Raw genomic sequence first — 26,188 nt, 5'->3', positions numbered from 1 at the left:
GCTGTAAAGCCAAACACTCTCTGTTACTGTAATCTCCTATTATGACTGTAAAGCTGCTGTGAAACTCTCTATGTGTGTATAAATGAAGGAGACTTGAATGGAGGAGTTCCATCAGGCTGCCCCTGTCTTCAGATAATCACTCACACACATGCACTCACATTGACACACACACACACACACACACACACACACACACACACACACACACACACACACACACACACACACACACACACTCACTCACTCATTCACTCACTCACTCACTCTCACACACACACACACACACACACTCACTCACTCACTCACTCACTCACTCACTCTCACACACACACACTCACAAAATCTGTTATGAATCTGTTAACCAAACACTTTTGGCTATGCGTGTGTTTATAGATGCAGAGATATAATCTGACATTAGCGTGGAAAAATAATATTAGCCCCTTCTGCGTCAATGTATATGAAGTGATGACATAAAGTGTGTGTGTGTGTGTGTGTAAGAACTGATTGAAGTTCATCATGTCTGTGTATTAGAAATTATTGAAGTTCATTGTGTCAGTGTGTGTGTGTATTAGAGCTTATTTAAGTTCATTGTGTGTGTGTGCCTTCGAAGGTGTGCGTGTGTGTTTGTGTGTGTGTGTGTGTGTGTGTGTGTGTGTGTGTGTGTGTGTGTGTGTGTGTGTGTGTGTGTGTGTGTGTGTGTGTGTGTGTATGAACTGATTAAAGTTCATTGTGTCACTGTGTGTCGCTGATCTTGAACAGATTGACAGATTAGAGCTCAGGTTAATCCTGTGTGTGTGTGTGTGTGTGTGTGTGTGTGTGTGTGTGTGTGTGTGTGTGTGTGTGTGTGTGTGTCATTCAGAGATGCTGGATGTCATATTTCATGTGGCTGTTTCTGAAATGCATGTGTGTGTGACATCTAAAGGAAGGAGATCCACCATTCGCTTTAATAAGGTGAGTCTGATTTACGACGTTCGTTAACTACCGATTACTTTTTTTCTTTAATTTTTTTATATATTTTTCCTGTTTCTATCATTTAAAAAAAAGTCATTATTTTATTTTTATTCATCCTTTTTTCATTTGCTAATTTTATTCATTCTTTCATTTGTCGTTTCATTCTTTATTTTGTTCTGTATAATCTATCTCTTTCTGTGGAACATCTGTTTCTTTGTATTTGCTGTTTAGATTGTTAACTGAATGCTTTGGTGTTTTGGGTATAATAATAACAACAATAATGCATTTTATTTGTAATGCACTTTTCTTTAACCCAGTGAAATACAAACAAATACAAGCAGAGAACAAAACAATTAATTAATTAAAAACAACCTTGAATAAATGCATCTCTAGCTACTTTATTAATGCTCCACAGTTGCAGCACGTCTGATACTGAAGGAAAGCGCACGCTGTATGTTGGGGGCTTTAAATGAAAAAGCTCTTTTCCACATTTTACATGAGTTTACATCAAGGCTGATATAGTAAAAGAGAGAGAACATGAATGAAATGAGTGAGGGAATGTAACCAAACACCTTGTAAACACTTTTGATGTTGCTTACATGGTGGAAAATCATAGATCTCAAAAGTTATTTTGGTAAAAACGACATGTGAACAAATTCAAGGTTATTTTGGCTAGAAGTGTGTTACTCATAGGGGGACTACGTCGAGTCTAGTTAACCTAGACGGAGAAATGATGGCCATTGCTGGCAGTGTAGAACATGCGAACGGGAACCTGCGAACGTTCAATGAAACTTTAATAAAATAAACAAAACTAAAGTAATCGGCAGATTCACAACCTGAAGCTCCTTCCGGAGCTCCTCCGTGGGACTCGGGTCCATCCCCTGTCGTCTCTCCTCTTTTACCCTTCCGGAGCTCCTCCGTGGGACTTGGGACCTTCCCCTGTCGACTCTTCTCTTTTACCCTGCCGGAGCTCCTCCATGGGACTCGGGACCTTCCCCTGTCGTCTCTTCTGCTTTACCCTGCCGGAGCTCCTCCGTGGGACTCGGGACCTTCCCCTGTCGACTCTTCTCTTTTACCCTGCCGGAGCTCCTCCATGGGACTCGGGACCATCCCCTGTCGTCTTTTCTCCTTTACTCTGCCGGAGCTCCTCCGTGGGACTCGGGACCTTCCCCTGTCCTCTCTTCTCCTTTACCCTGCCGGAGCTCCTCCGTGGGACTCGGGACCTTCCCCTGTCCTCTCTTCTCCTTTACCCTGCCGGAGCTCCTCCGTGGGACTCGGGACCTTCCCCTGTCGTCTCTCCTCTTTTACCCTTCCGGAGCTCCTCCGTGGGACTTGGGACCTTCCCCTGTCGACTCTTCTCTTTTACCCTGCCGGAGCTCCTCCATGGGACTCGGGACCTTCCCCTGTCGTCTCTTCTGCTTTACCCTGCCGGAGCTCCTCCGTGGGACTCGGGACCTTCCCCTGTCGACTCTTCTCTTTTACCCTGCCGGAGCTCCTCCATGGGACTCGGGACCATCCCCTGTCGTCTTTTCTCCTTTACTCTGCCGGAGCTCCTCCGTGGGACTCGGGACCTTCCCCTGTCGACTCTTCTCTTTTACCCTGCCGGAGCTCCTCCATGGGACTCGGGACCATCCCCTGTCGTCTTTTCTCCTTTACTCTGCCGGAGCTCCTCCGTGGGACTCGGGACCTTCCCCTGTCCTCTCTTCTCCTTTACCCTGCCGGAGCTCCTCCGTGGGACTCGGGACCTTCCCCTGTCCTCTCTTCTCCTTTACCCTGCCGGAGCTCCTCCGTGGGACTCGGGACCTTCCCCTGTCCTCTCTTCTCCTTTACCCTGCCGGAGCTCCTCCGTGGGACTCGGTACCTTCCCCTGTCCTCTCTTCTCCTTTACTCTGCCGGAGCTCCTCCGTGGGACTCGGGACCTTCCCCTGTCGTCTCTCCTCCTTTACCCTTCTGGAGCTCCTCCGTGGGACTCGGGACCTTCCCCTGTCGTCTCTTCTCCTTTAGCCTTCTGGAGCTCCTCCATGGGACTCGGGACCCTCCCCTGTCATCTCTTCTCCTTTACCCTTCCGGAGCTCCTCCATGGGACTCGGGACCTTCCCCTGTCGTCTCTTCTCCTTTACCCTTCCGGAGCTCCTCCGTGGGACTCGGGTCCATCCCTTGTCGTCTCTCCTCCTTTACCCTTCTGGAGCTCCTCCATGGGACTCAGGACCTTCCCCTGTCGTCTTTTCTCCTTTACTCTGCCAGAGCTCCTCCGTGGGACTCGGGACCTTCCCCTGTCGTCTTTTCTCCTTTACTCTGCCGGAGCTCCTCCGTGAGACTCGGGACCTTCCCCTGTCAACTCTTCTCTTTTACCCTGCCGGAGCTCCTCCGTGGGACTCGGGACCTTCCCCTGTCCTCTCTTCTCCTTTACTCTGCCGGAGCTCCTCCGTGGGACTCGGGTCCATCCCCTGTCGTCTCTTCTCCTTTACCCTTCTGGAGCTCCTCCGTGGGACTCGGGACCTTCCCCTGTCATCTCTTCTCCTTTACCCTTCTGGAGTTCCTCCGTGGGACTCGGGACCTTCCCCTGTCGACTCTTCTCTTTTACCCTGCCGTAGCTCCTCCGTGGGACTCGGGACCTTCCCCTGTCAACTCTTCTCTTTTACCCTGCCGGAGCTCCTCCGTGGGACTCGGGTCCATCCCCTGTCGTCTCTTCTCCTTTACCCTTCTGGAGCTCCTCCGTGGGACTCGGGACCTTCCCCTGTCATCTCTTCTCCTTTACCCTTCTGGAGTTCCTCCGTGGGACTCGGGACCTTCCCCTGTCGTCTCTTCTCCTTTACCCTGCCGTAGCTCCTCCGTGGGACTCGGGACCTTCCCCTGTCCTCTCTTCTCCTTTACTCTGCCGGAGCTCCTCCGTGGGACTCGGGTCCATCCCCTGTCGTCTCTTCTCCTTTACCCTTCTGGAGCTCCTCCGTGGGACTCGGGACCTTCCCCTGTCATCTCTTCTCCTTTACCCTTCTGGAGTTCCTCCGTGGGACTCGGGACCTTCCCCTGTCGTCTCTTCTCCTTTACCCTGCCGTAGCTCCTCCATGGGACTCGGGACCTTCCCCTGTCATCTCTTCTCCTTTACCCTGCCGGAGCTCCTCCGTGGGACTCTGGACCTCTCCCTGTCATCTCTTCTCCTTTATCCTTCCGGAGCTCCTCCATGGGACTCGGGACCTTCCCCTGTCGTGTCTTCTCCTTTACCCTTCTGGAGCTCCTCCGTGGGACTCGGACCTTCCCCTGTCATCTCTTCTCCTTTACCCTTCTGGAGCTCCTCCGTGGGACTCGGGACTTTCCCCTGTCGTCTCTTCTCCTTTACCCTGCCGGAGCTCCTCCGTGGAACTCGGGACCTTCCCCTGTCATCTTTTCTCCTTTACCCTGCCGGAGCTCCTCCGTGGGACTCGGGACCTTCCCCTGTCATCTCTTCTCCTTTACCCTGCCGGAGCTCCTCCGTGGGACTCTGGACCTTCCCCTGTCATCTCTTCTCCTTTACCCTTCCGGAGCTCCTCCATGGGACTCGGGACCTTCCCCTGTCGTCTCTTCTCCTTTAGCCTTCTGGAGCTCCTCCATGGGACTCGGGACCCTCCCCTGTCATCTCTTCTCCTTTACCCTTCCGGAGCTCCTCCATGGGACTCGGGACCTTCCCCTGTCGTCTCTTCTCCTTTACCCTTCCGGAGCTCCTCCGTGGGACTCGGGTCCATCCCTTGTCGTCTCTCCTCCTTTACCCTTCTGGAGCTCCTCCATGGGACTCAGGACCTTCCCCTGTCGTCTTTTCTCCTTTACTCTGCCAGAGCTCCTCCGTGGGACTCGGGACCTTCCCCTGTCGTCTTTTCTCCTTTACTCTGCCGGAGCTCCTCCGTGGGACTCGGGACCTTCCCCTGTCAACTCTTCTCTTTTACCCTGCCGGAGCTCCTCCGTGGGACTCGGGACCTTCCCCTGTCCTCTCTTCTCCTTTACTCTGCCGGAGCTCCTCCGTGGGACTCGGGTCCATCCCCTGTCGTCTCTTCTCCTTTACCCTTCTGGAGCTCCTCCGTGGGACTCGGGACCTTCCCCTGTCATCTCTTCTCCTTTACCCTTCTGGAGTTCCTCCGTGGGACTCGGGACCTTCCCCTGTCGACTCTTCTCTTTTACCCTGCCGTAGCTCCTCCGTGGGACTCGGGACCTTCCCCTGTCAACTCTTCTCTTTTACCCTGCCGGAGCTCCTCCGTGGGACTCGGGACCTTCCCCTGTCCTCTCTTCTCCTTTACTCTGCCGGAGCTCGTCCGTGGGACTCGGGTCCATCCCCTGTCGTCTCTTCTCCTTTACCCTTCTGGAGCTCCTCCGTGGGACTCGGGACCTTCCCCTGTCTTCTCTTCTCCTTTACCCTTCTGGAGTTCCTCCGTGGGACTCGGGACCTTCCCCTGTCGTCTCTTCTCCTTTACCCTGCCGTAGCTCCTCCGTGGGACTCGGGACCTTCCCCTGTCATCTCTTCTCCTTTACCCTGCCGGAGCTCCTCCATGGGACTCGGGACCTTCCCAAGTCATCACTTCTCCTTTACCCTGCCGGAGCTCCTCCGTGGGACTCTGGACCTTCCCCTGTCATCTCTTCTCCTTTACCCTTCCGGAGCTCCTCCATGGGACTCGGGACCTTCCCCTGTCGTCTCTTCTCCTTTAGCCTTCTGGAGCTCCTCCATGGGACTCGGGACCCTCCCCTGTCGTCTCTCCTCTTTTACCCTTCTGGAGCTCCTCCGTGGGACTCGGGACCTTCCCCTGTCGTCTCTTCTCCTTTACCCTGCCGGAGGTCCTCCATGGGACTCGGGACCTTCCCCTGTCATCTCTTCTCCTCCCTTCCGGAGCTCCTCCATGGGACTAGGGTCCTTCCCCTGTCGTCTCTTCTCCTTTACCCTGCCGCAGCTCCTCCGTGGGACTCGGGACCTTCCCCTGTCGTCTCTCCTCTTTTACCCTTCCGGAGCTGCTCCGTGGGACTCGGGACCTTCCCCTGTCGTCTCTCCTCTTTTACCCTTCCGGAGCTCCTCCGTGGGACTCGGGACCTTCCCCTGTCGTCTCTTCTCCTTTACCCTTCCGGAGCTCCTCCGTGGGACTCAGGACCTTCCCCTGTCGTCTCTCCTCTTTTACCCTTCCGGAGCTCCTCCGTGGGACTCGGGACCTTCCCCTGTCGTCTCTTCTCCTTTACCCTTCCGGAGCTCCTCCGTGGGACTCGGGACCTTCCCCTGTCGTCTCTCCTCTTTTACCCTTCTGGAGCTCCTCCGTGGGACTCGGGACCTTCCCCTGTCGTCTTTTCTCCTTTACTCTGCCGGAGCTCCTCCGTGGGACTCGGGACCTTCCCCTGTCAACTCTTCTCTTTTACCCTGCCGGAGCTCCTCCGTGGGACTCGGGACCTTCCCCTGTCCTCTCTTCTCCTTTACTCTGCCGGAGCTCCTCCGTGGGACTCGGGTCCATCCCCTGTCGTCTCTTCTCCTTTACCCTTCTGGAGCTCCTCCGTGGGACTCGGGACCTTCCCCTGTCATCTCTTCTCCTTTACCCTTCTGGAGTTCCTCCGTGGGACTCGGGACCTTCCCCTGTCGACTCTTCTCTTTTACCCTGCCGTAGCTCCTCCGTGGGACTCGGGACCTTCCCCTGTCAACTCTTCTCTTTTACCCTGCCGGAGCTCCTCCGTGAGACTCGGGACCTTCCCCTGTCCTCTCTTCTCCTTTACTCTGCCGGAGCTCGTCCGTGGGACTCGGGTCCATCCCCTGTCGTCTCTTCTCCTTTACCCTTCTGGAGCTCCTCCGTGGGACTCGGGACCTTCCCCTGTCATCTCTTCTCCTTTACCCTTCTGGAGTTCCTCCGTGGGACTCGGGACCTTCCCCTGTCGTCTCTTCTCCTTTACCCTGCCGTAGCTCCTCCGTGGGACTCGGGACCTTCCCCTGTCATCTCTTCTCCTTTACCCTGCCGGAGCTCCTCCATGGGACTCGGGACCTTCCCAAGTCATCACTTCTCCTTTACCCTGCCGGAGCTCCTCCGTGGGACTCTGGACCTTCCCCTGTCATCTCTTCTCCTTTACCCTTCCGGAGCTCCTCCATGGGACTCGGGACCTTCCCCTGTCGTCTCTTCTCCTTTAGCCTTCTGGAGCTCCTCCATGGGACTCGGGACCCTCCCCTGTCGTCTCTCCTCTTTTACCCTTCTGGAGCTCCTCCGTGGGACTCGGGACCTTCCCCTGTCGTCTCTTCTCCTTTACCCTGCCGGAGGTCCTCCATGGGACTCGGGACCTTCCCCTGTCATCTCTTCTCCTCCCTTCCGGAGCTCCTCCATGGGACTAGGGTCCTTCCCCTGTCGTCTCTTCTCCTTTACCCTGCCGCAGCTCCTCCGTGGGACTCGGGACCTTCCCCTGTCGTCTCTCCTCTTTTACCCTTCCGGAGCTGCTCCGTGGGACTCGGGACCTTCCCCTGTCGTCTCTCCTCTTTTACCCTTCCGGAGCTCCTCCGTGGGACTCGGGACCTTCCCCTGTCGTCTCTTCTCCTTTACCCTTCCGGAGCTCCTCCGTGGGACTCAGGACCTTCCCCTGTCGTCTCTCCTCTTTTACCCTTCCGGAGCTCCTCCGTGGGACTCGGGACCTTCCCCTGTCGTCTCTTCTCCTTTACCCTTCCGGAGCTCCTCCGTGGGACTCGGGACCTTCCCCTGTCGTCTCTCCTCTTTTACCCTTCTGGAGCTCCTCCGTGGGACTCGGGACCTTCCCCTGTCGTCTTTTCTCCTTTACTCTGCCGGAGCTCCTCCGTGGCACTCGGGACCTTCCCCTGTCGACTCTTCTCCTTTACTCTGCCGGAGCTCCTCCGTGGGACTCGGGACCTTCCCCTGTCGTCTCTCCTCTTTTACCCTTCCGGAGCTCCTCCATGGGACTCGGGACCTTCCCCTGTCATCTCTTCTCCTCCCTTCTGGAGCTCCTCCGTGGGACTCAGGACCTTCCCCTGTCGTCTTTTCTCCATTACTCTGCCGGAGCTCCTCCGTGGGACTCTGGACCTTCCCCTGTCGACTCTTCTCCTTTACTCTGCCGGAGCTCCTCCGTGGGACTCGGGACCTTCCCCTGTCGTCTGTTCTCCTTTAACGAGTGGGACTCGGGGCCAGTGTGGCACGCAGATGTCGCTCATTAACCCTTGCTCCGCTTATTAACACTCGCTCCGTTCCACTGGCTCTCTGACCTGCCCTGCAAACAAGGAAAAACGAACTACTGGGTACAGGTGGAGTGATGGAAAGTAGATTGAAAATGTAATTTGTGTGTGAATTGATAGATTTTGGTAACCTTTAACCCTCTGGGGTCTGAGGGGTTTTCTGAGTCCTGGAGGTGTTCTGACATGCTCTAATATTTTGCGCTTATTTCTGTTACTTGTGACATTTTCATGGCTACGGTCTTATTACACTGCATTCAGCAAAAAACTCTGCTACAATAATATGTCAGCAGCATGTATGTAAAAGTTTGTAGTTTTGAGATAATATCATTTATGCGTGGTTTGAGAAAATGACAATAAAAAATGTCACTGAAATAAGGTCAAGAAGCCCAAACTGATTATTTCTTCACAAGACTTTTGAAAATTGAATCCCGTAGCCTAGAATATTTGCTCCAAAACTATGTGAAAATCATCCTGAATACTCGTTCAGATAAGACACTATATATTGATTTAAAATTTGTATGACGTCTTGTGTAAGAAAGCTTTATGCGAGTAGGCGTTAACCACCATGAATATTGAGTGCTTCACAGCTGAGAAAGACAAAGACCCTCATAATGGCCCTATTAGGAGCTCTCAGGCACTATCATTACATTACCTTGCAAAAAGAATGAGGAGATTTAAAAAAGAATGGCTTTTTGATTGTTTGGATTTATTTACAACACAACATAATCCAAAGATACACAACAAATGACAAAAAAAGCACATTATTTAACACACTGAACTAAAGACAGAGACTTAACCAGTCACACACCTTTGCCATTCCTGAAATATAGTACATACCTGTCATTTCCCAGGTGTTTGATTTTCACTTTACCTCCTCATGCTCATGTTGAAGTCAGCAGGACTATACCTAAAAAAAAACTAAAAAAACCCTGTGAACATGCTGATATCAAGAGAAACTTTATGCAACAATACTAACTATTATAATTCAGAATTATTTCTTACCTTAAAATCGTTCTTGTCTTCAAATCGCGTTCTTCTTCTTCTGATGTAAATCCAATAATCTCACAGCATGTCTTCCAAACTCGACGACAGCAGAGGACTGATGAAGTTTGCGACGCTTTGTTGTTGAGGTAATGGGCGCGTTCGCGCGACGCATGGACGATTTGCATCTCTATATGTTTTGTGTGCGTATGGGTGTGGTCACATTAAAACTAATGAGCAAGGGTTAGAGAAGCTGGATATCTTGTTGGTTTTATACAAATTACTTAAACAGAGAATATTTGTTTTCGTTTTGAATCAGATCATTTAAAACTACACACTAAAATGTTTATAAAGATATATAGCTCATAAATGTTTGACAAGTATTCGCTGAGTTTTGTTTATGTTTAGAGACGTCCTCAAGAAAAAAAAAGTTCACGAGACGGAGAGGCAGAAAGCACACCCTGTTTAATTTCTTTATTTTACAAAAGCACAACGTTTTGTTTTGATTGTAAGTGGACACATACAAAAGTAGACATCTCACAGATTATTTTTTCATATTTCTTACGTCTGTATGTCCATATATGACGGAGTATTTTAAGTCTATGTTGCTGCTATGTGAAAAAAAAACAGCAAAACGCGCCCGCGCGTTTGCCGACCCCAGAGGGTTAAAGCAGAATGGTGTATGGGAGAAATGTTGAGTTGTGAATATGAAGAACAGCTTGAGATGAGTGTCCGCAGCATGTCTGTGATCTCTCTCTCTCTCTCTCTCTCTCTCTCTCTCTCTCTCTCTCTCTCTCTCTGTGTGTGTCCGCAGCATGTCAGTGCTCTCGCTCCTGCGCTCTCCGCGCCTCTCCTTCCTGCAGACGCTGCTGTCTCTGCTGCTGTCACTGCTCTCGCTCTCCTCCTCGCACTGGTGCGTGGGCCAGCAGAAGGTTCCCAAGCCGCTGTGCTCGCCCGCCCGCCGGCTCAAGTGCACCCCTGTGACCGGCGTGACAGACGGCTCCTTCTCCTGGGAGACCGGCGACGACCGCTTCATCTTCCCCTCCTTCCACGCGGGGCTCTGGGCCATCTGTGAGGAGAACATCTTCACCGACGCCTGGGGTGAGAGAGCACTCGCTTATTTCACTCCATGCTTCTGATTAGGGGTGCCACGGTTCGCAGGTGGTCGTGATCTGTACGTATCAGCTGCCCCACGGTTCGGCACGCATGTGATTCGCGGATTAACTGCTAAATTTAACCATCATAGAGTGAAAGATTTTGTCTTGCCAATGTACACATTCTGATAGCGCTCGAACACCGAATGATTCCTCTTTCATGTTTCCATGCACACAATATGATGTCTAAAAACTCGTCTCAACAAGTATTCTCTCGGTTCTGTCATAAGTGAACAGTTGAGAATGAAACAGCAACCTTATATTCCTACTGTTGCCTGTGTCATCAATGTTAATGTTAATAAAACAACAAAATACAGCTTTAACAAAGATGAAACTATATTTAATTTCTACAGTGAACAAATTCTGATATTCCTGATATTCTGCTTGTAATTTGTGTATTTGTTCTTATTTTATTAATGTCTGTTCACTTGTTTTTAATAATGTTTGAACTTTATCAGTTAGGCTAGTAGTTTTTGATGTGGTATCGAAGAACTTCGATTGAGCTTTAAGTAATAAAAGAAAACAAAGTTATTGATTAGATGGGGAAAGTGCCTCTATATGGAGGTGAAGGGGCTGATAGGACGGCACAGTGAGTTATGACACAATGTGAATGATACAATGGAACGTTCCCTTAACTTTCACAACCAAGAACAGACATTCTTAAAACATTTAAAAAATGGGAATTTTCAAATTCAAAAGGTGTCCTCAGGCAGGGTTCAGGCGTTTATCTGTGTGTCTGTAAGGGTTTCCTCCAGTTTATGGTACATCAGTCAGTGTAGTGGTAAAAACAAGTTCTACCAGAAAGACTCTGGAGAATAATACTGTGACAGTTAAAAATTTATTAGCAGCCCAGCAAGCAATCAAGTTCTTTGACGTAGACCCCGTCCGTAGCTTGCAATCCGAGGGTCCGGACTCTGCATATCCTGCCGGAAGACGAAGGCAGTGGCGCAGCCGACCCCCAGGAGGTATGGGAAGGAACCATCCTGGTGGTGTTGGGAGGATGGAGGGGAAGGGACCATCCTGGTGGTGTTGGGGAGGATGGAGGGGAAGGAACCATCCTGGTGGTGTTGGGGAGGATGGAGGGAAGAGACCATCCTGGTGGTGTTGGGGAGGATGGAGGGAAGAGACCATCCTGGTGGTGTTGGGAGGATGGAGGGGAAGGGACCATCCTGGTGGTGTTGGGGAGGATGGAGGGGAAGGGACCATCCTGGTGGTGTTGGGGAGGATGGAGGGAAGAGACCATCCTGGTGGTGTTGGGGAGGATGGAGGGAAGAGACCATCCTGGTGGTGTTGGGAGGATGGAGGGAAGGGACCATCCTGGTGGTGTTGGGGAGGATGGAGGGAAGGAACCATCCTGGTGGTGTTGGGAGGATGGAGGGGAAGGGACCATCCTGGTGGTGTTGGGGAGGATGGAGGGAAGGGACCATCCTGGTGGTGTTGGGGAGGATGGAGGGAAGAGACCATCCTGGTGGTGTTGGGAGAATGGAGGGAAGGGACCATCCTGGTGGTGTTGGGGAGGATGGAGAGAAGGGACCATCCTGGTGGTGTTGGGAGGATGGAGGGAAGGGACCATCCTGGTGGTGTTGGGGAGGATGGAGGGAAGGGACCATCCTGGTGGTGTTAGGGAGGATGGAGGGAAGGGACCATCCTGGTGGTGTTGGGGAGGATGGAGAGAAGGAACCATCCTGGTGGTGTTGGGAGGATGGAGGGAAGAGATCATCCTGGTGGTGTTGGGAGGATGGAGAGAATAGACCATCCTGGTGGTTTTGGGGAGGATGGAGGGAAGAGACCATCCTGGTGGTGTTGGGAGGATGGAGGGAAGAGACCATCCTGGTGGTGTTGTGGAGGATGGAGGGAAGGGACCATCCTGGTGGTGTTGGGGAGGATGGAGAGAAGGGACCATCCTGGTGGTGTTGGGGAGGATGGAGGGAAGAGATCATCCTGGTGGTGTTGGGAGGATGGAGGGAAGAGACCATCCTGGTGGTGTTGGGAGGATGGAGGGAAGAGACCATCCTGGTGGTGTTGGGGAGGATGGAGAGAAGGGACCATCCTGGTGGTGTTGGGGAGGATGGAGGGAAGAGATCATCCTGGTGGTGTTGGGGAGGATGGAGGGAAGAGACCATCCTGGTGGTGTTGGGGAAGATGGAGAGAAGGGACCATCCTGGTGGTGTTGGGGAGGATAGAGGGAAGGGACCATCCTGGTGGTGTTGGGAGGATGGAGGGAAGGGACCATCCTGGTGGTGTTGGGAGGATGGAGGGAAGGGACCATCCTGGTGGTGTTGGGGAGGATGGAGGGAAGGGACCATCCTGGTGGTGTTGGAAGGGTGGAGGGAAGGGACCATCCTGGTGGTGTTGGGGAGGATGGAGGGAAGAGATCATCCTGGTGGTGTTGGGGAGGATGGAGAGAAGGGACCATCCTGGTGGTGTTGGGAGGATGGAGGGAAGGGACCATCCTGGTGGTGTTGGGGAGGATGGAGGGAAGGGACCATCCTGGTGGTGTTAGGGAGGATGGAGGGAAGGGACCATCCTGGTGGTGTTGGGGAGGATGGAGAGAAGGAACCATCCTGGTGGTGTTGGGAGGATGGAGGGAAGAGATCATCCTGGTGGTGTTGGGAGGATGGAGAGAATAGACCATCCTGGTGGTTTTGGGGAGGATGGAGGGAAGAGACCATCCTGGTGGTGTTGGGAGGATGGAGGGAAGAGACCATCCTGGTGGTGTTGTGGAGGATGGAGGGAAGGGACCATCCTGGTGGTGTTGGGGAGGATGGAGAGAAGGGACCATCCTGGTGGTGTTGGGGAGGATGGAGGGAAGAGATCATCCTGGTGGTGTTGGGAGGATGGAGGGAAGAGACCATCCTGGTGGTGTTGGGAGGATGGAGGGAAGAGACCATCCTGGTGGTGTTGGGGAGGATGGAGAGAAGGGACCATCCTGGTGGTGTTGGGGAGGATGGAGGGAAGAGATCATCCTGGTGGTGTTGGGGAGGATGGAGGGAAGAGACCATCCTGGTGGTGTTGGGGAAGATGGAGAGAAGGGACCATCCTGGTGGTGTTGGGGAGGATAGAGGGAAGGGACCATCCTGGTGGTGTTGGGAGGATGGAGGGAAGGGACCATCCTGGTGGTGTTGGGAGGATGGAGGGAAGGGACCATCCTGGTGGTGTTGGGGAGGATGGAGGGAAGGGACCATCCTGGTGGTGTTGGAAGGGTGGAGGGAAGGGACCATCCTGGTGGTGTTGGGGAGGATGGAGGGAAGAGATCATCCTGGTGGTGTTGGGGAGGATGGAGAGAAGGGACCATCCTGGTGGTGTTGGGAGGATGGAGGGAAGAGATCATCCTGGTGGTGTTGGGAGGATGGAGGGAATAGACCATCCTGGTGGTTTTGGGGAGGATGGAGGGAAGAGACCGTCCTGGTGGTGTTGGGAGGATGGAGGGAAGAGACCATCCTGGTGGTGTTGTGGAGGATGGAGGGAAGGGACCATCCTGGTGGTGTTGGGGAGGATGGAGGGAAGAGACCATCCTGGTGGTGTTGGGAAGGATGGAGGGAAGAGACCATCCTGGTGGTGTTGGGGAGGATGGAGAGAAGGGACCATCCTGGTGGTGTTGGGGAGGATGGAGGGAAGAGATCATCCTGGTGGTGTTGGGGAGGATGGAGGGAAGAGACCATCCTGGTGGTGTTGGGGAGGATGGAGGGAAGAGATCATCCTGGTGGTGTTGGGAGGATGGAGGGAAGAGACCATCCTGGTGGTGTTGGGAGGATGGAGGGAAGAGACCATCCTGGTGGTGTTGGGGAGGATGGAGAGAAGGGACCATCCTGGTGGTGTTGGGGAGGATGGAGGGAAGAGATCATCCTGGTGGTGTTGGGGAGGATGGAGGGAAGAGACCATCCTGGTGGTGTTGGGGAAGATGGAGAGAAGGGACCATCCTGGTGGTGTTGGGGAGGATAGAGGGAAGGGACCATCCTGGTGGTGTTGGGAGGATGGAGGGAAGGGACCATCCTGGTGGTGTTGGGAGGATGGAGGGAAGGGACCATCCTGGTGGTGTTGGGAGGATGGAGGGAAGGGACCATCCTGGTGGTGTTGGAAGGGTGGAGGGAAGGGACCATCCTGGTGGTGTTGGGGAGGATGGAGGGAAGAGATCATCCTGGTGGTGTTGGGGAGGATGGAGGGAAGAGATCATCCTGGTGGTGTTGGGAAGAATGGAGGGAAGAGACCATCCTGGTGGTGTTGGGGAGGATGGAGAGAAGGGACCATCCTGGTGGTGTTGGGGAGGATGGAGGGAAGAGATCATCCTGGTGGTGTTGGGGAGGATGGAGGGAAGAGATCATCCTGGTGGTGTTGGGGAGGATGGAGGGAAGAGACCATCCTGGTGGTGTTGGGGAAGATGGAGAGAAGGGACCATCCTGGTGGTGTTGGGGAGGATGGAGGGAAGGGACCATCCTGGTGGTGTTGGGAGGATGGAGGGAAGGGACCATCCTGGTGGTGTTGGGAGGATGGAGGGAAGGGACCATCCTGGTGGTGTTGGGAGGATGGAGGGAAGGGACCATCCTGGTGGTGTTGGGAGGATGGAGGAAAGGGACCATCCTGGTGGTGTTGGGGAGGATGGAGGGAAGAGACCATCCTGGTGGTGTTGGGGAGGATGGAGGGAAGAGACCATCCTGGTGGTGTTGGGGAGGATGGAGGGGAAGGGACCATCCTGGTGGTGTTGGGGAGGATGGAGGGAAGAGATCATCCTGGTTGTGTTGGGGAGGATGGAGGGGAAGGGACCATCCTGGTGGTGTTGGGAGGATGGAGGAAAGGGACCATCCTGGTGGTGTTGGGGAGGATGGAGGGAAGAGACCATCCTGGTGGTGTTGGGGAGGATGGAGGGAAGAGACCATCCTGGTGGTGTTGGGGAGGATGGAGGGGAAGGGACCATCCTGGTGGTGTTGGGGAGGATGGAGGGAAGAGATCATCCTGGTGGTGTTGGGGAGGATGGAGGGAAGAGACCATCCTGGTGGTGTTGGGGAGGATGGAGGGAAGAGACCATCCTGGTGGTGTTGGGGAGGATGGAGGGAAGAGACCATCCTGGTGGTGTTGGGGAGGATGGAGGCAAGGGACTAGTGATGCGCGGGTCGTCTCATAACCCGCGGACCCCGCCGGTTACCCGCGGGTCGGGTTGGGGCGGGTAAAGAAATTGTCACTTTATTTGCGGGGCGGGTTGGGGCGGGTCATTAAAAACAAAATAAAAAAAATGTCAGCCTATATTAAATATTTGGGAATATATATTTTCATATTCTATTAGGTTATTTGATAAGGTTACAATATGAAGATCGCAGCAACGTATATTGCGTGATGTGCCCAGGCGAGGCGTCACGTGATGTCACGAAAGCGGCGCGCCAAACAGCTCCCACCGCCAGCTATAAAATAAGGAGAATTAAAAGTGGAGATGGAAGACGAGGCGAGGGAGATATTGAGGTCGGGAATTTACATCATTAAAAGAAAAGAAGGTCAGGCTGCTAAATCTAATGTTTGGGACCGGTTCTCAGAAATAGTTGCAGCAGGAGGCCGGCTACGTGAAGTGCTTTGTGAATGTTTAAAATGTTTATCACATGACCTGATTTATGGTTCATTTCATTCATATTCATAATCGTCTGTTGTTGTCAGTTAACATGGCGATGTTTCTGCACTTTCAGGCTGTAATAAAGGCTGTTTTCATTTCCATTACAACGCATGTCTATTTTATGGTCGCGGGTGCGGGGCGGGGCGGGTTGTAAAAATAGATACAGTGGTGCGGGGCGGGCTGGGGCGGGCCAAATAATTTCATAAATGCGGACCCGCGGGTTGGAAAAAAAGCAGACCCGCGCATCACTAGAAGGGACCATCCTGGTGGTGGTGAGGAGGATGGAGGGAAGAGACCATGGGAGGATGGAGGTGAATGGAAGCGTCAGCATCTGCAAAGTATAAGAATATGATTGGATAGATGAGAAGGTAATAAGTGACGTAACACTTCCCGGCAGAACTTCTGCTAAAGCTTTCATTTTCCTATTTGTTATCCTTGTTTCTTGTCCACTGTGGGAGAATTTTGTGCTATGATTCTGACGCGTGCATAAAAAAGTACCATGAATAGATCCAGAGAGGCGTGTTGATGTTCCAAACAGATATCTGAAGTTTATTCAATCAAAAATAAAGATGCATTGTAACATAAAACAAAACAAACTTTCAGGCCACTTGCAGGTTTGTTGCTCCATGCCAGCCTAGCTCCATGTGCACGGTCAAAAGAGTGTGTTCTCGCACCAGCGCCCCCTCCTGCCAGGGGTGGCCTATGCTTTATACAACTCCCCCCTCACCTGTAGAGGGCACTCACTCAGAAATAAACACAAATTAAAATACAACAACATTCTGATATTTAAATGAACAGATTTATAAAAATGAAATACAGTGGTAAGTGTGGCTCCTACAGTCAGCGTTCCAGCGGCCTTAACTCGCAGTGGCGTACGGACTCACTCGGGTCCTGTGTGCGGTCGAGTGTGCGAGCGAGAGATTGGGAGATGTCCTCTATAGAGGATTATTTCAGCTTTGAGACGGAGAGTGAGGAATCTCAGAGTCTCATGATTCGGTTTAGATGCTGCTCTAATTCTGTGTGACGAATCAGACGCAAGTGAACGAGTGTCGTTGATCATGTGATCATGTGTACCGTTTTCACGTCGCAGATGCTGCGATGCTGAGAGACAAATGATCAAACTTTTCTGAAGTAGCAGCAGAAGCATCTTCATAAACGCTCTCAGACTTCTGGAAGCTTCTCGTTGCTGAAAGTGGTTGCACGTTCAGTGCTGTAGAGATGGGTCACGCCATGTCACGTGACACGAGCTCATCGCCTCATATAGAGAGCGCATTAACTGATGTGTCACGGTGGATTCCCAGAAGACAAAAATATGTCTGGCTACGATGTCCATTAAGTTATGAAAACTTCCCAATGTCCATTTTGGTTATGTGAACATTACGGGAACATCCATGCATCACTCTGGAAACATTATGAAACGTTACTTTTGAATTTTCTCTGAACGTTCTGAAACAAATAGTAACATTTTAAAAAAACGTTAGACAAGCATCCGCCTAAAACGTTCCATGAATGATGTAATAATAATGTTATTGTGCTGATGTTTGAGAATATTATTAAAGACCAGATCACTTTGCCAGACCGCTGTGAGAATGTTTGCTGGGCTGGTGAGTGTGTATTTCCTGAAGGAACCCTCTTGTCCATCATGTGTTCTGCAGTGAAACTTCTGTTGTAATGTTGAATGATGATGATGATGATGATGATGATGATGACGATGATGATGACGACGATGATAATGATGATGATGATGATGACGACGATGATGACGACGATGATGATGATGATGATGATGTCTGTGTGTTTCAGAGGAGAAGTGTCGCAGTTTCATGGCCCTCACTCCTGAATCTGAGAAAGGCAACCACACACACACACACACACGCACGCACGCACACACACACACACACACACACACACACACACACACACACACACACACACACACACACACACACACACACACACACACACACACAATGACTTATTGTCTGCTGAAGCGCTTCTGTGTGTGTGTGTTTGTGTGCATGTGTGTGTGTGTGTGTGCGTATGTGTGTGTGCGCATGTGTGTGTGTGTGTGTGTGCGCATGTGTGTGTGTGTGTGTGTGTGCAGGGATCGTGTGGCTGTACGTGGGGATGGAGCTGCTGTATGTCGGGCTGTTGTGCATCAGTTCTCTGCTCTTGATGCTCCAGTTGTGTCTGTCGAACTGGTTTCCTCATCAGCAGCGCTGCGCTCACTTACTGAACGCCTTCGCTGCCATCTGCACTGTCCTCGGAGGTACACACACACACACACACACACACACACACACACACACACACACACACTAAACCTACCTATGTAATAAAAAACGAGCAAAACGCGCCGGCGCGTTTGCCGACCCCAGAGTGTTATGGAGTTCTGACTGCTCTTTATGAATATCATTCTTCATGAATGATGAGTCGATTTGCAGTCTTATGTTTCATAGAATGTTCTGAAGTTCTCAGTTTACATCAGAAGTTGTTGCTTGTGGAAGGGCTGTTAAAAAGCGTATTACGTATTAAAAACGTAAAAAACAGATATTTAACAGAACAGTGTGTTAAATATCTGTCTCACACACACACACACACACACACACACACACACACACACACACGCACACTAAACCCATCACACAAAACTTTCAGTGTTTTTAGATCTGTCTGTCTCTCTATCTACAGTTGCAATCGAAATTACAAACTCACATTGCAAATCAGGTTTATTGGCAAAATGAACAGACTTTCGGGTGTTTGCATTGAACAAATCAAACAAAAGTAATTGAAATGGCTCAAACGTTTCAAGTGGTTTCCCCAAATAGAACTTAAAATGCAACTTTGAATGACTTCTGCAGTCTGATGTGATTGACCCCCTTCATGGCAAGCATGTTTAGCACTCAGCAGAACACACTTTTGCTGTCGTGAGCCGCTGTAAGCGAGATGTATAAGCAGCAGCTTCTGTTTCTGAGGAGTCTGAGCCTCCAGTTCAGGAATACAAGATTATTGGGCTTGTGTTCTGCATACGCCTTCTTCAGATCCCAGCAGAGATCTTCTATGGGGCTCGAGTCAGGAGACTGTGCTGCCACTGTATCTCCAGCACTTCTTCTGCAACCTAGCCTGTGTGGGATCTGAGGAAAGCTCGGGTCGTTGTCCTGTCGAAGGTCCAGCTCCAGCTTCCTCATTGACGGCATGATGATTTCTCCCAGGATCTCCTGATCCTTCAGTGAACCATCAGTGAAGCACGCTGCAGGTCTCCAGAGCCGGAGGATATAAAGCGGCCGCAGAGCATCACGAGCTCCACACGCTGCAGGTCTCTAGAGCCGGAGGATATAAAGCGGCCGCAGAGCATCACGAGCTCCACACGCTGCAGGTCTCCAGAGCCGGAGGATATAAAGCGGCCGCAGAGCATCACGAGCTCCACACGCTGAACTGTAGAGTTCTTCACATCTCACTCTTCAGTCCTCCACAGTTCAAGTTGGGGAAACCATTTGAAACATTTGTTGTGTTGAGCTATTTCAATTACTTTTTCTTGAATCTATCTATCTATCTATCTATCTATCTATCTATCTATCTATCTATCTATCTATCTATCTATCTATCTATCTATCTATCTATCTGTGTGTGTGTGTCTGTCTGTCTGTCTGTGTGTGTGTGTGTGTGTGTGTGTGTGTGTGTGTGTGTGTGTGTCTGTCTGTCTGTCTGTGTGTGTGTGTGTGTGTGTGTGTGTGTGTGTGTGTGTGTGTGTGTGTGTGTGTGTGTGTGTGTGTGTGTGTGTGTGTGTGTGACGATCTCTCTGTCTCTCAGGGCTGGTTGGGATGGTCGCACACATGATGTACATGCAGGTGTTCCAGGTGACGATCTCGAACGGCCCTGAAGACTTCAGACCTCACAGTTACGGATACTCATGGTCCTTCTAGTGAGTATGGCACACATGTTTGTCCTGACGTTACACTTATTGCCTAAAGTCTGCAGATTTCACAGAAAATCGCATAGTGTGTGATTGACCTCGTTTAGTATGTAATGGACAGTTTTTGTCTGGACAGACTGTTTGGATGGACAGTTTTTTTTATGGAATTAAGTCTTTATTCTAAATTATTTATCAGTGCACATCATCATTATTGTGTTACATTCATGTTCCTGGTAATCTTGAATCAAAATAACAGTGACTTCTCTTCTCTGACGATGTGGGCGGAGCAACCTGTCACTCACATGAGACCCACCAATAGCAAACCATCCAACATCCAATCAATTCCCCACAGACACAATCAAGCCCCGCCTTCATTTGATCTTGTTCCAGAAGCGTTTCCTCGGATATACGGACCTATAGAGACGATAGAGACTTCTGCTTCTTGCCGTTTTAAATGAGTTCAGGTTCTGCCAGTGGTGGTGTTTTCTAGCCTTGACTCTACGCAGTGTCTCATGCTCTGTGTCTGGCGGTGTGTCTCGTGTTTGCCAGTGTGGCGTGGGTGGCCTTTACCTGCTGCATGTCGTCCGGCGTGTCCACGCTCAACAACTACACCAAGACCTTTCTGATGGCGGGACCCAAGAGCGGGAGTGTGTTTTACCCCTGCAGGAACTTCACCTTCCCGCCGCAGCCGCCGGCGCTCTCGCCTCTGTCTCCGTACTTCAGTGCGCCGCTGCCGCCCCCTCCGGCCTGCCCCGCCCCTCGCTCGCCATGCCCCGCCCCTCGCTCGTCATGCCACGCCTCTCTCTCGCAACTGTCACTTGGCCCCGCCCATATCTTGTCATGCCCCACCCCGCCCAGCCCCGCCCCTCGCTCACCATGCCACGCCCCTCTCTCGCAACTGTCACTTGGCCCCGCCCATATCTTGTCATGCCCCACCCCGCCCAGCCCCGCCCCTCGCTCACAACTGTCACTTGGCCCCGCCCCTCTCTCCCCATCGCTCTCTCTTCTGTCTCCGCTGAGTTTCGTGTCTCAGTGTTCGGAGGAGTTCAGCCCGCTCTGATCTGTTCATCTGTACTCCTGTTTCTGCTTTTATCTATTCAAGTGCGTACACTTTCAAGTCCAAACTTTTAATGAAAAACTAAACCCCAACTCTTCATGAAGATATAAATGTAGTTCATTGTTGTTCTTGTGGTGTAGTTTTGCCCTTTGAAATATTCACACTGTCATTGAGGAAGAAATTCCACTTCATTCTGTAAATAAACAATAAACTATGTGCTTTATTGATATTTGCTGTTAATATTTTCATTATTACCAGACTCTAAAGTTGCTTTCTGTACAAAACATCAACAGAAATACATTATTTCATGGAAAACAAAGTGACAGAATTATCTTGAAATAAATGTTGGAGATTTTGCCATTGACTCCAGTTTTAAAGGATTTTAAAATTTTAAAGATTCCTAAACTGTAAAAGTTGTTCAAACATGTCTCTATATTTCTATATCACTATAATTGTGATGAAGTGATTTATTGTAAAACAAATTATAAAAAAGCCATTTTTATTTCAAATCAGTTGTTTCGTGTTGAGATGGGAATTACATTTAGCAGTGCCCAACAATGAAATGCTTGAAGCCGGATCGGATGTTGAGTTCAGGACACATGACACGAGACCGGCCGCTGTGGAGGCGATCCGCCGTGTGTTTACGGCTCGCGTGAGACCAACACGAGCGTTTAAAGATCTGCGGATGGAGAGTGTGTGTGTGTGTGTGTGTGTGTGTGTGTGTGTGTGTGTGTGTGTGTGTGTGTGTGTAAGGCGATCCGCCGTGTGTTTACGGCTCGCGTGAGGAGACACGAGTGACTTAGACTAGATAATCCTCCATATAATCATGATCTGCAGAGCCTGAGACCAACACGAGCGTTTAAAGATCTGCGGATGGAGAGTGTGTGTGTTTGTCATGTAGTCTTTGAGTGAGTGAGTGTGTGTGTGTGTGTGTGTTCTTCACACAGTTTTCTTGCGCATGGTGCAGTAGATGACGCTGGAGACTAAGGTGAGGCAGACGGAGATCCAGGCCAGGACGAAGGAGACTCCGTACCAGCCGTCCGCCTCGTCCTTATGGAAGATGTCCGTGTAGATGGAGGCCGCGATCATGATGCACACACCTGAGGAACACAAGAGTGAGAGTGAGTGTGTGTTTGTGTGTGTGTGTGTATGTGTGTGTGTGTGTGTGTGTGTGTGTGTGTGTGTGTGTGTGTGTGTGTGTGTGTGTGTGTGTGTGTGTGTGTGTGTAGATGGAGGCCGCGATCAAGATGCACACACCTGAGGAACACAAGAGTGAGAGTGAGTGTGTGTGTGTGTGTGTGTGTGTGTGTGTCTGTGTGTGTGTGTGTGTGTGTGTGTGTGTGTGTGTGTGTGTGTGTGTGTGTGTGTGTGTGTGTGTGTGTAGATGGAGGCACCAGGGATCTGCAATGTTCTCTTTTCCAGAAACATAGACCGCCTTAAAGTCGTGCGGTTGAGGACGCGAAACCCACCGCTCATGCGGGCACAGGGCTTAGAGCGAGGCCTGCAGATTGTCTCTAGTGGATTATGGTCTGTGACCAGATCAAGTGGTCTTCCATAGACATATGAGCTTCTCACGGGCCCATACGAGGGCGAGGGCCTCCTCCTCGGTCTGGAGTACTTCTGCTACTTCTGGTAGACTTCTACTGATGTAGCACACTGGCACCATTCGTCCTGTTTCACATTGTGTCAATACAGCCCAATACAGCTATGATGGAGGCATCATAGATCATGATGCACAGACCTCAAGCCAATCGAGCAATCATCAGGGAACGATACCCCATTCCCACTGTAGATGAACGGGTCTATGGTCTTCAGCAAATTAGATCTCAAGTGGGGACATCACCAGTTAGAGCTGACGCCAGAGTCCCGCCAGATCACGGCGTTTGCCGTTCACAATGGAGTGAACAGATACAAGCGGCTCATTTCTGGAGAATCATCCGCAAGTGAACAATACCAACATGAGATCGAGTCTGCCCTCGCGACACCGAGGACACACAATCACCGTCTACATGCTGTCATGAAACGTCTGAGAGAATGCGGGCTAACTCTTAATCCCGCAAAATGTCAGTTCAGTACGGGTCGCTTAAATGTTATGGGAATTCTGCTCACACAAAAGGTATCGGGCCACTGATGAGAGAGTCGGGGCTGTGGTGGACGCTCGAGAGCCACAGAGCGCCTCAGAGGTTCAGAGTTTGCTTGGACTTGTCAATTACAGCCGCAGATTTATTCCACAATTTGCAACTTTGGCAGAGCCCTTGAGACGTCTTACCAGAAAAGACTCCAAATTCGTCTTTGGTCCTGAACAGAAAAGAGCATTTAATGCTCTGAAAAGACAACTTGCGAAATCAGGGACCTGAGCATACTTTGACAAAGACGCACCAAAGCCAAGTTACAGCTGATGCCAGCCCTGTCGGATTGGGGGCTGTATTGACACAATGTGAAACAGGACGAATGGTGCCAGTGTGCTACATCAGTAGAAGTCTACCAGAAGTAGCAGAAGTACTCCAGACCGAGGAGGAGGCCCTCGCCCTCGTATGGGCCCGTGAGAAGCTCATATGTCTATGGAAGACCACTTGATCTGGTCACAGACCATAATCCACTAGAGACAATCTGCAGGCCTCGCTCTAAGCCCTGTGCCCGCATGAGCGGTGGGTTTCGCGTCCTCAACCGCACGACTTTAAGGCGGTCTATGTTTCTGGAAAAGGGAACATTGCAGATCCCTGGTCAAGACTTCTAGGAAGCACAGCCATGAGAGAGAAGCACTTGCATGATCCGGATGAGTGTGTGAGATCTCGAGCCGTTAGTGCCCCCCCGAGAGCCCTGACCACAGGGGAAGTGGAAGAGCTTCAGAAAAGATCCCGGACTAATAGAGTTGAGGACAGCTATTGGAAGTGGACACTGTGGAAGTGTGTGACGTATGCAGCTGTTGCTAGGGAGCTATGCGTGGTAGGTTTGCTAATACTACGTGGAACACGCATTGTTCTTCCAAAAACATTACAACCGCGAGCAATAGCACTTGCCCCTGAGGGACACATAGGTATTGTTGGGACCAAACAGGAGCTGAGGACCAAAGTATGGTGGCCTGGCATGGACAGAGCTGCCGAGAGGTATTGCAAATCTTGCCACGGCTGTCAAACTGTCTCTCGTCCTGATGCGCCAGAACCATTGCGACCCTTGCCACTGCCAGATGGACCATGGCAAGATCTAGCAGTGGGTTTATTGGGTCCTCTGCCATCAGAACCCTCAATCCTAGTTGTGGTGGATTACTACAGTAGGCACCATGACCCCCTTTCCACCAGCAAGACCAGGTGCTGGTTCAGAGCTAGAGCTGGAGCCGGTTCGGAGTCGGTTCTACTGACGGGTCTTCTAAGAACCGGTTTGCCTTTCCACAGGCTAGAGCGCCACAACAGAGCCAGATCTTACGTCACTGTGTATACATCTCATGTTGCCCAGCAACGCTAGCGCGGCAGCGCCAAACACAAACACACCAGGCTTCTCGCAGACAGATCGCCGCATGACATCAGAGCACTGCGAAAGCGATCCAAAAGCACAAGGAGTCGTATCTCTCCACACACTCCCGGAGCTCTGATCGGTCCGCGCCGCTCCGATGCATCTCCAACAAGTCTTACATCAACAATGGCGTTCGTTGCGTTACTATTGATGCTCATGGCTTTGCGAAACTACATCGGCATCCAAACACGGCGAATCCAACACGTTCGTGCAGCTCGCCGTAACTTGCATAGACGGAGATTACAATCGAGCAGCTATTAGCTCGATTAGCAGCTATTAGCTCGATTAGCAGCTATTAGCTCGATTAGCAGCTATTAGCTCGATTAGCAGCTATTAGCTCGATTAGCAGCTATTAGCTCGATTAGCAGCTATTTAAAAAATGGCGGTCACAAGTTTCTGTTGGTCTTGTTGGTCACGGTAACCCCGCCCCCAGCCCCTGACGCAAGCGGTTCTTACTTCTAGCCCAGCAATGTTTTGGTGCTACTTAAGAACCACGTTTACTGGTTCGGAGCTGGTGCTTTGGTGGTCGAAAAACAAAGAACCGATTTGAAACTAGGCTCTGGCTCCGAACCAGCACCAGCTCTGCCGTGGTGGAAAAGGGGTGTGTGAGTATAACATACTGACCTCAACCACAGCAACAAAAGAGATTGACAGCCTTGAGGACATGTTTGGCCGACTGGGAGATCGGGTTCTGCTGAGGCAGGACAAGACGGACGAGTTTAACACAACACCTCACACAGTGGTCAGCAACACTGGGAACTAAATAACTGTGGAGTCACCCACCGGAGCCCAGTACACATCCGTGAAGAGATATGTAGAGAGTGAGAAGGGGAATGCAGATCAACACACACTGTCAGATCAACACACACTGTCAGATCGACACACACTGTCAGATCAACACACACTGTCAGATCGACACACACTGTCAGATCAACACACACTGTCAGATCGACACACACTGTCAGATCAACACACACTGTCAGATCGACACACACTGTCAGATCAACACACACTGTCAGATCGACACACACTGTCAGATCGACACACACTGTCAGATCGACACACACTGTCAGATCGACACACACTGTCAGATCGACACACACTGTCAGATCAACACACACTGTCAGATCAACACACACTGTCAGATCGACACACACTGTCAGATCAACACACACTGTCAGATCAACACACACTGTCAGATCAACACACACTGTCAGATCGACACACACTGTCAGATCGACACACACTTTCAGATCGACACACACTGTCAGATCGACACACACTGTCAGATCAACACACACTGTCAGATCAACACACACTGTCAGATCGACACACACTGTCAGATCAACACACACTGTCAGATCGACACACACTGTCAGATCGACACACACTGTCAGATCGACACACACTGTCAGATCAACACACACTGTCAGATCAACACACACTGTCAGATCAACACACACTGTCAGATCAACACACACTGTCAGATCAACACACACTGTCAGATCGACACACACTGTCAGATCGACACACACTTTCAGATCGACACACACTGTCAGATCGACACACACTGTCAGATCAACACACACTGTCAGATCAACACACACTGTCAGATCGACACACACTGTCAGATCAACACACACTGTCAGATCGACACACACTGTCAGATCGACACACACTGTCAGATCGACACACACTGTCAGATCGACACACACTGTCAGATCAACACACACTGTCAGATCAACACACACTGTCAGATCAACACACTGTCAGATCAACACACACTGTCAGATCAACACACTGTCAGATCAACACACACTGTCAGATCAACACACACTTTCAGATCAACACACACTGTCAGATC

The 26,188-nt window shown here is 51.0% G+C and overlaps 3 protein-coding genes across 4 annotated transcripts in view; 1 reads left to right on the top strand and 2 right to left on the bottom strand.

The window, feature by feature from the left end:
* Window positions 1-26,188, bottom strand: part of LOC307006888 (uncharacterized protein) — a gene marked incomplete at its 3' end in the record, with an annotated part of 285,408 nt that overhangs the window by 197,862 nt on the left and 61,358 nt on the right. The window lies entirely within an intron of this gene.
* gsg1 (germ cell associated 1) lies at window positions 828-21,320 on the top strand. Of its 2 annotated transcripts, XM_079628359.1 has the most exons (6): window positions 828-951; window positions 9,909-10,195; window positions 17,648-17,695; window positions 17,949-18,113; window positions 19,655-19,766; window positions 20,307-21,320. In XM_079628359.1, the coding sequence occupies exons 2-6, from the start codon at window positions 9,910-9,912 to the stop codon at window positions 20,815-20,817; spliced, it is 1,122 nt and encodes a 373-aa protein (XP_079484485.1). In that variant the 5' UTR covers window positions 828-951; window position 9,909; the 3' UTR covers window positions 20,818-21,320. The 2 variants fall into 2 exon arrangements, with proteins under 2 accessions (XP_079484485.1, XP_079484486.1); XM_079628360.1 differs by lacking the exon at window positions 828-951 and having other exon boundaries at window positions 9,833-10,195; window positions 20,307-21,039.
* LOC307006895 (epithelial membrane protein 1) overlaps window positions 21,006-26,188 on the bottom strand; it is a 10,941-nt gene continuing 5,758 nt past the window's right edge. The window contains exon 5 of the mRNA XM_079628385.1: window positions 21,006-21,914. Within this exon, the coding sequence (XP_079484511.1) occupies window positions 21,754-21,914 (161 nt within the window). The 3' untranslated portion in view covers window positions 21,006-21,753. The remainder of the gene's footprint in view (window positions 21,915-26,188) is intronic.

Source organism: Phoxinus phoxinus (genome assembly GCF_949152265.1).
Source record: "Phoxinus phoxinus genome assembly, chromosome: 1".
In the NCBI taxonomy this organism is placed as follows: Eukaryota; Metazoa; Chordata; class Actinopteri; order Cypriniformes; family Leuciscidae; genus Phoxinus; species Phoxinus phoxinus.
This window is presented reverse-complemented; position numbering and strand designations above follow the sequence as displayed.

Bases quoted from the DNA above. Each gene is read 5' to 3' on its own strand.
- gsg1 (XM_079628359.1), top strand. From the start codon at position 9,910: ATGTCAGTGCTCTCGCTCCTGCGCTCTCCGCGCCTCTCCTTCCTGCAG. The intron at 10,196-17,647 runs GTGAGAGAGCAC...TGTGTGTTTCAG, and splicing joins CATCTTCACCGACGCCTGGG to AGGAGAAGTGTCGCAGTTTC. The intron at 17,696-17,948 runs GCAACCACACAC...GTGTGTGTGCAG, and splicing joins CACTCCTGAATCTGAGAAAG to GGATCGTGTGGCTGTACGTG.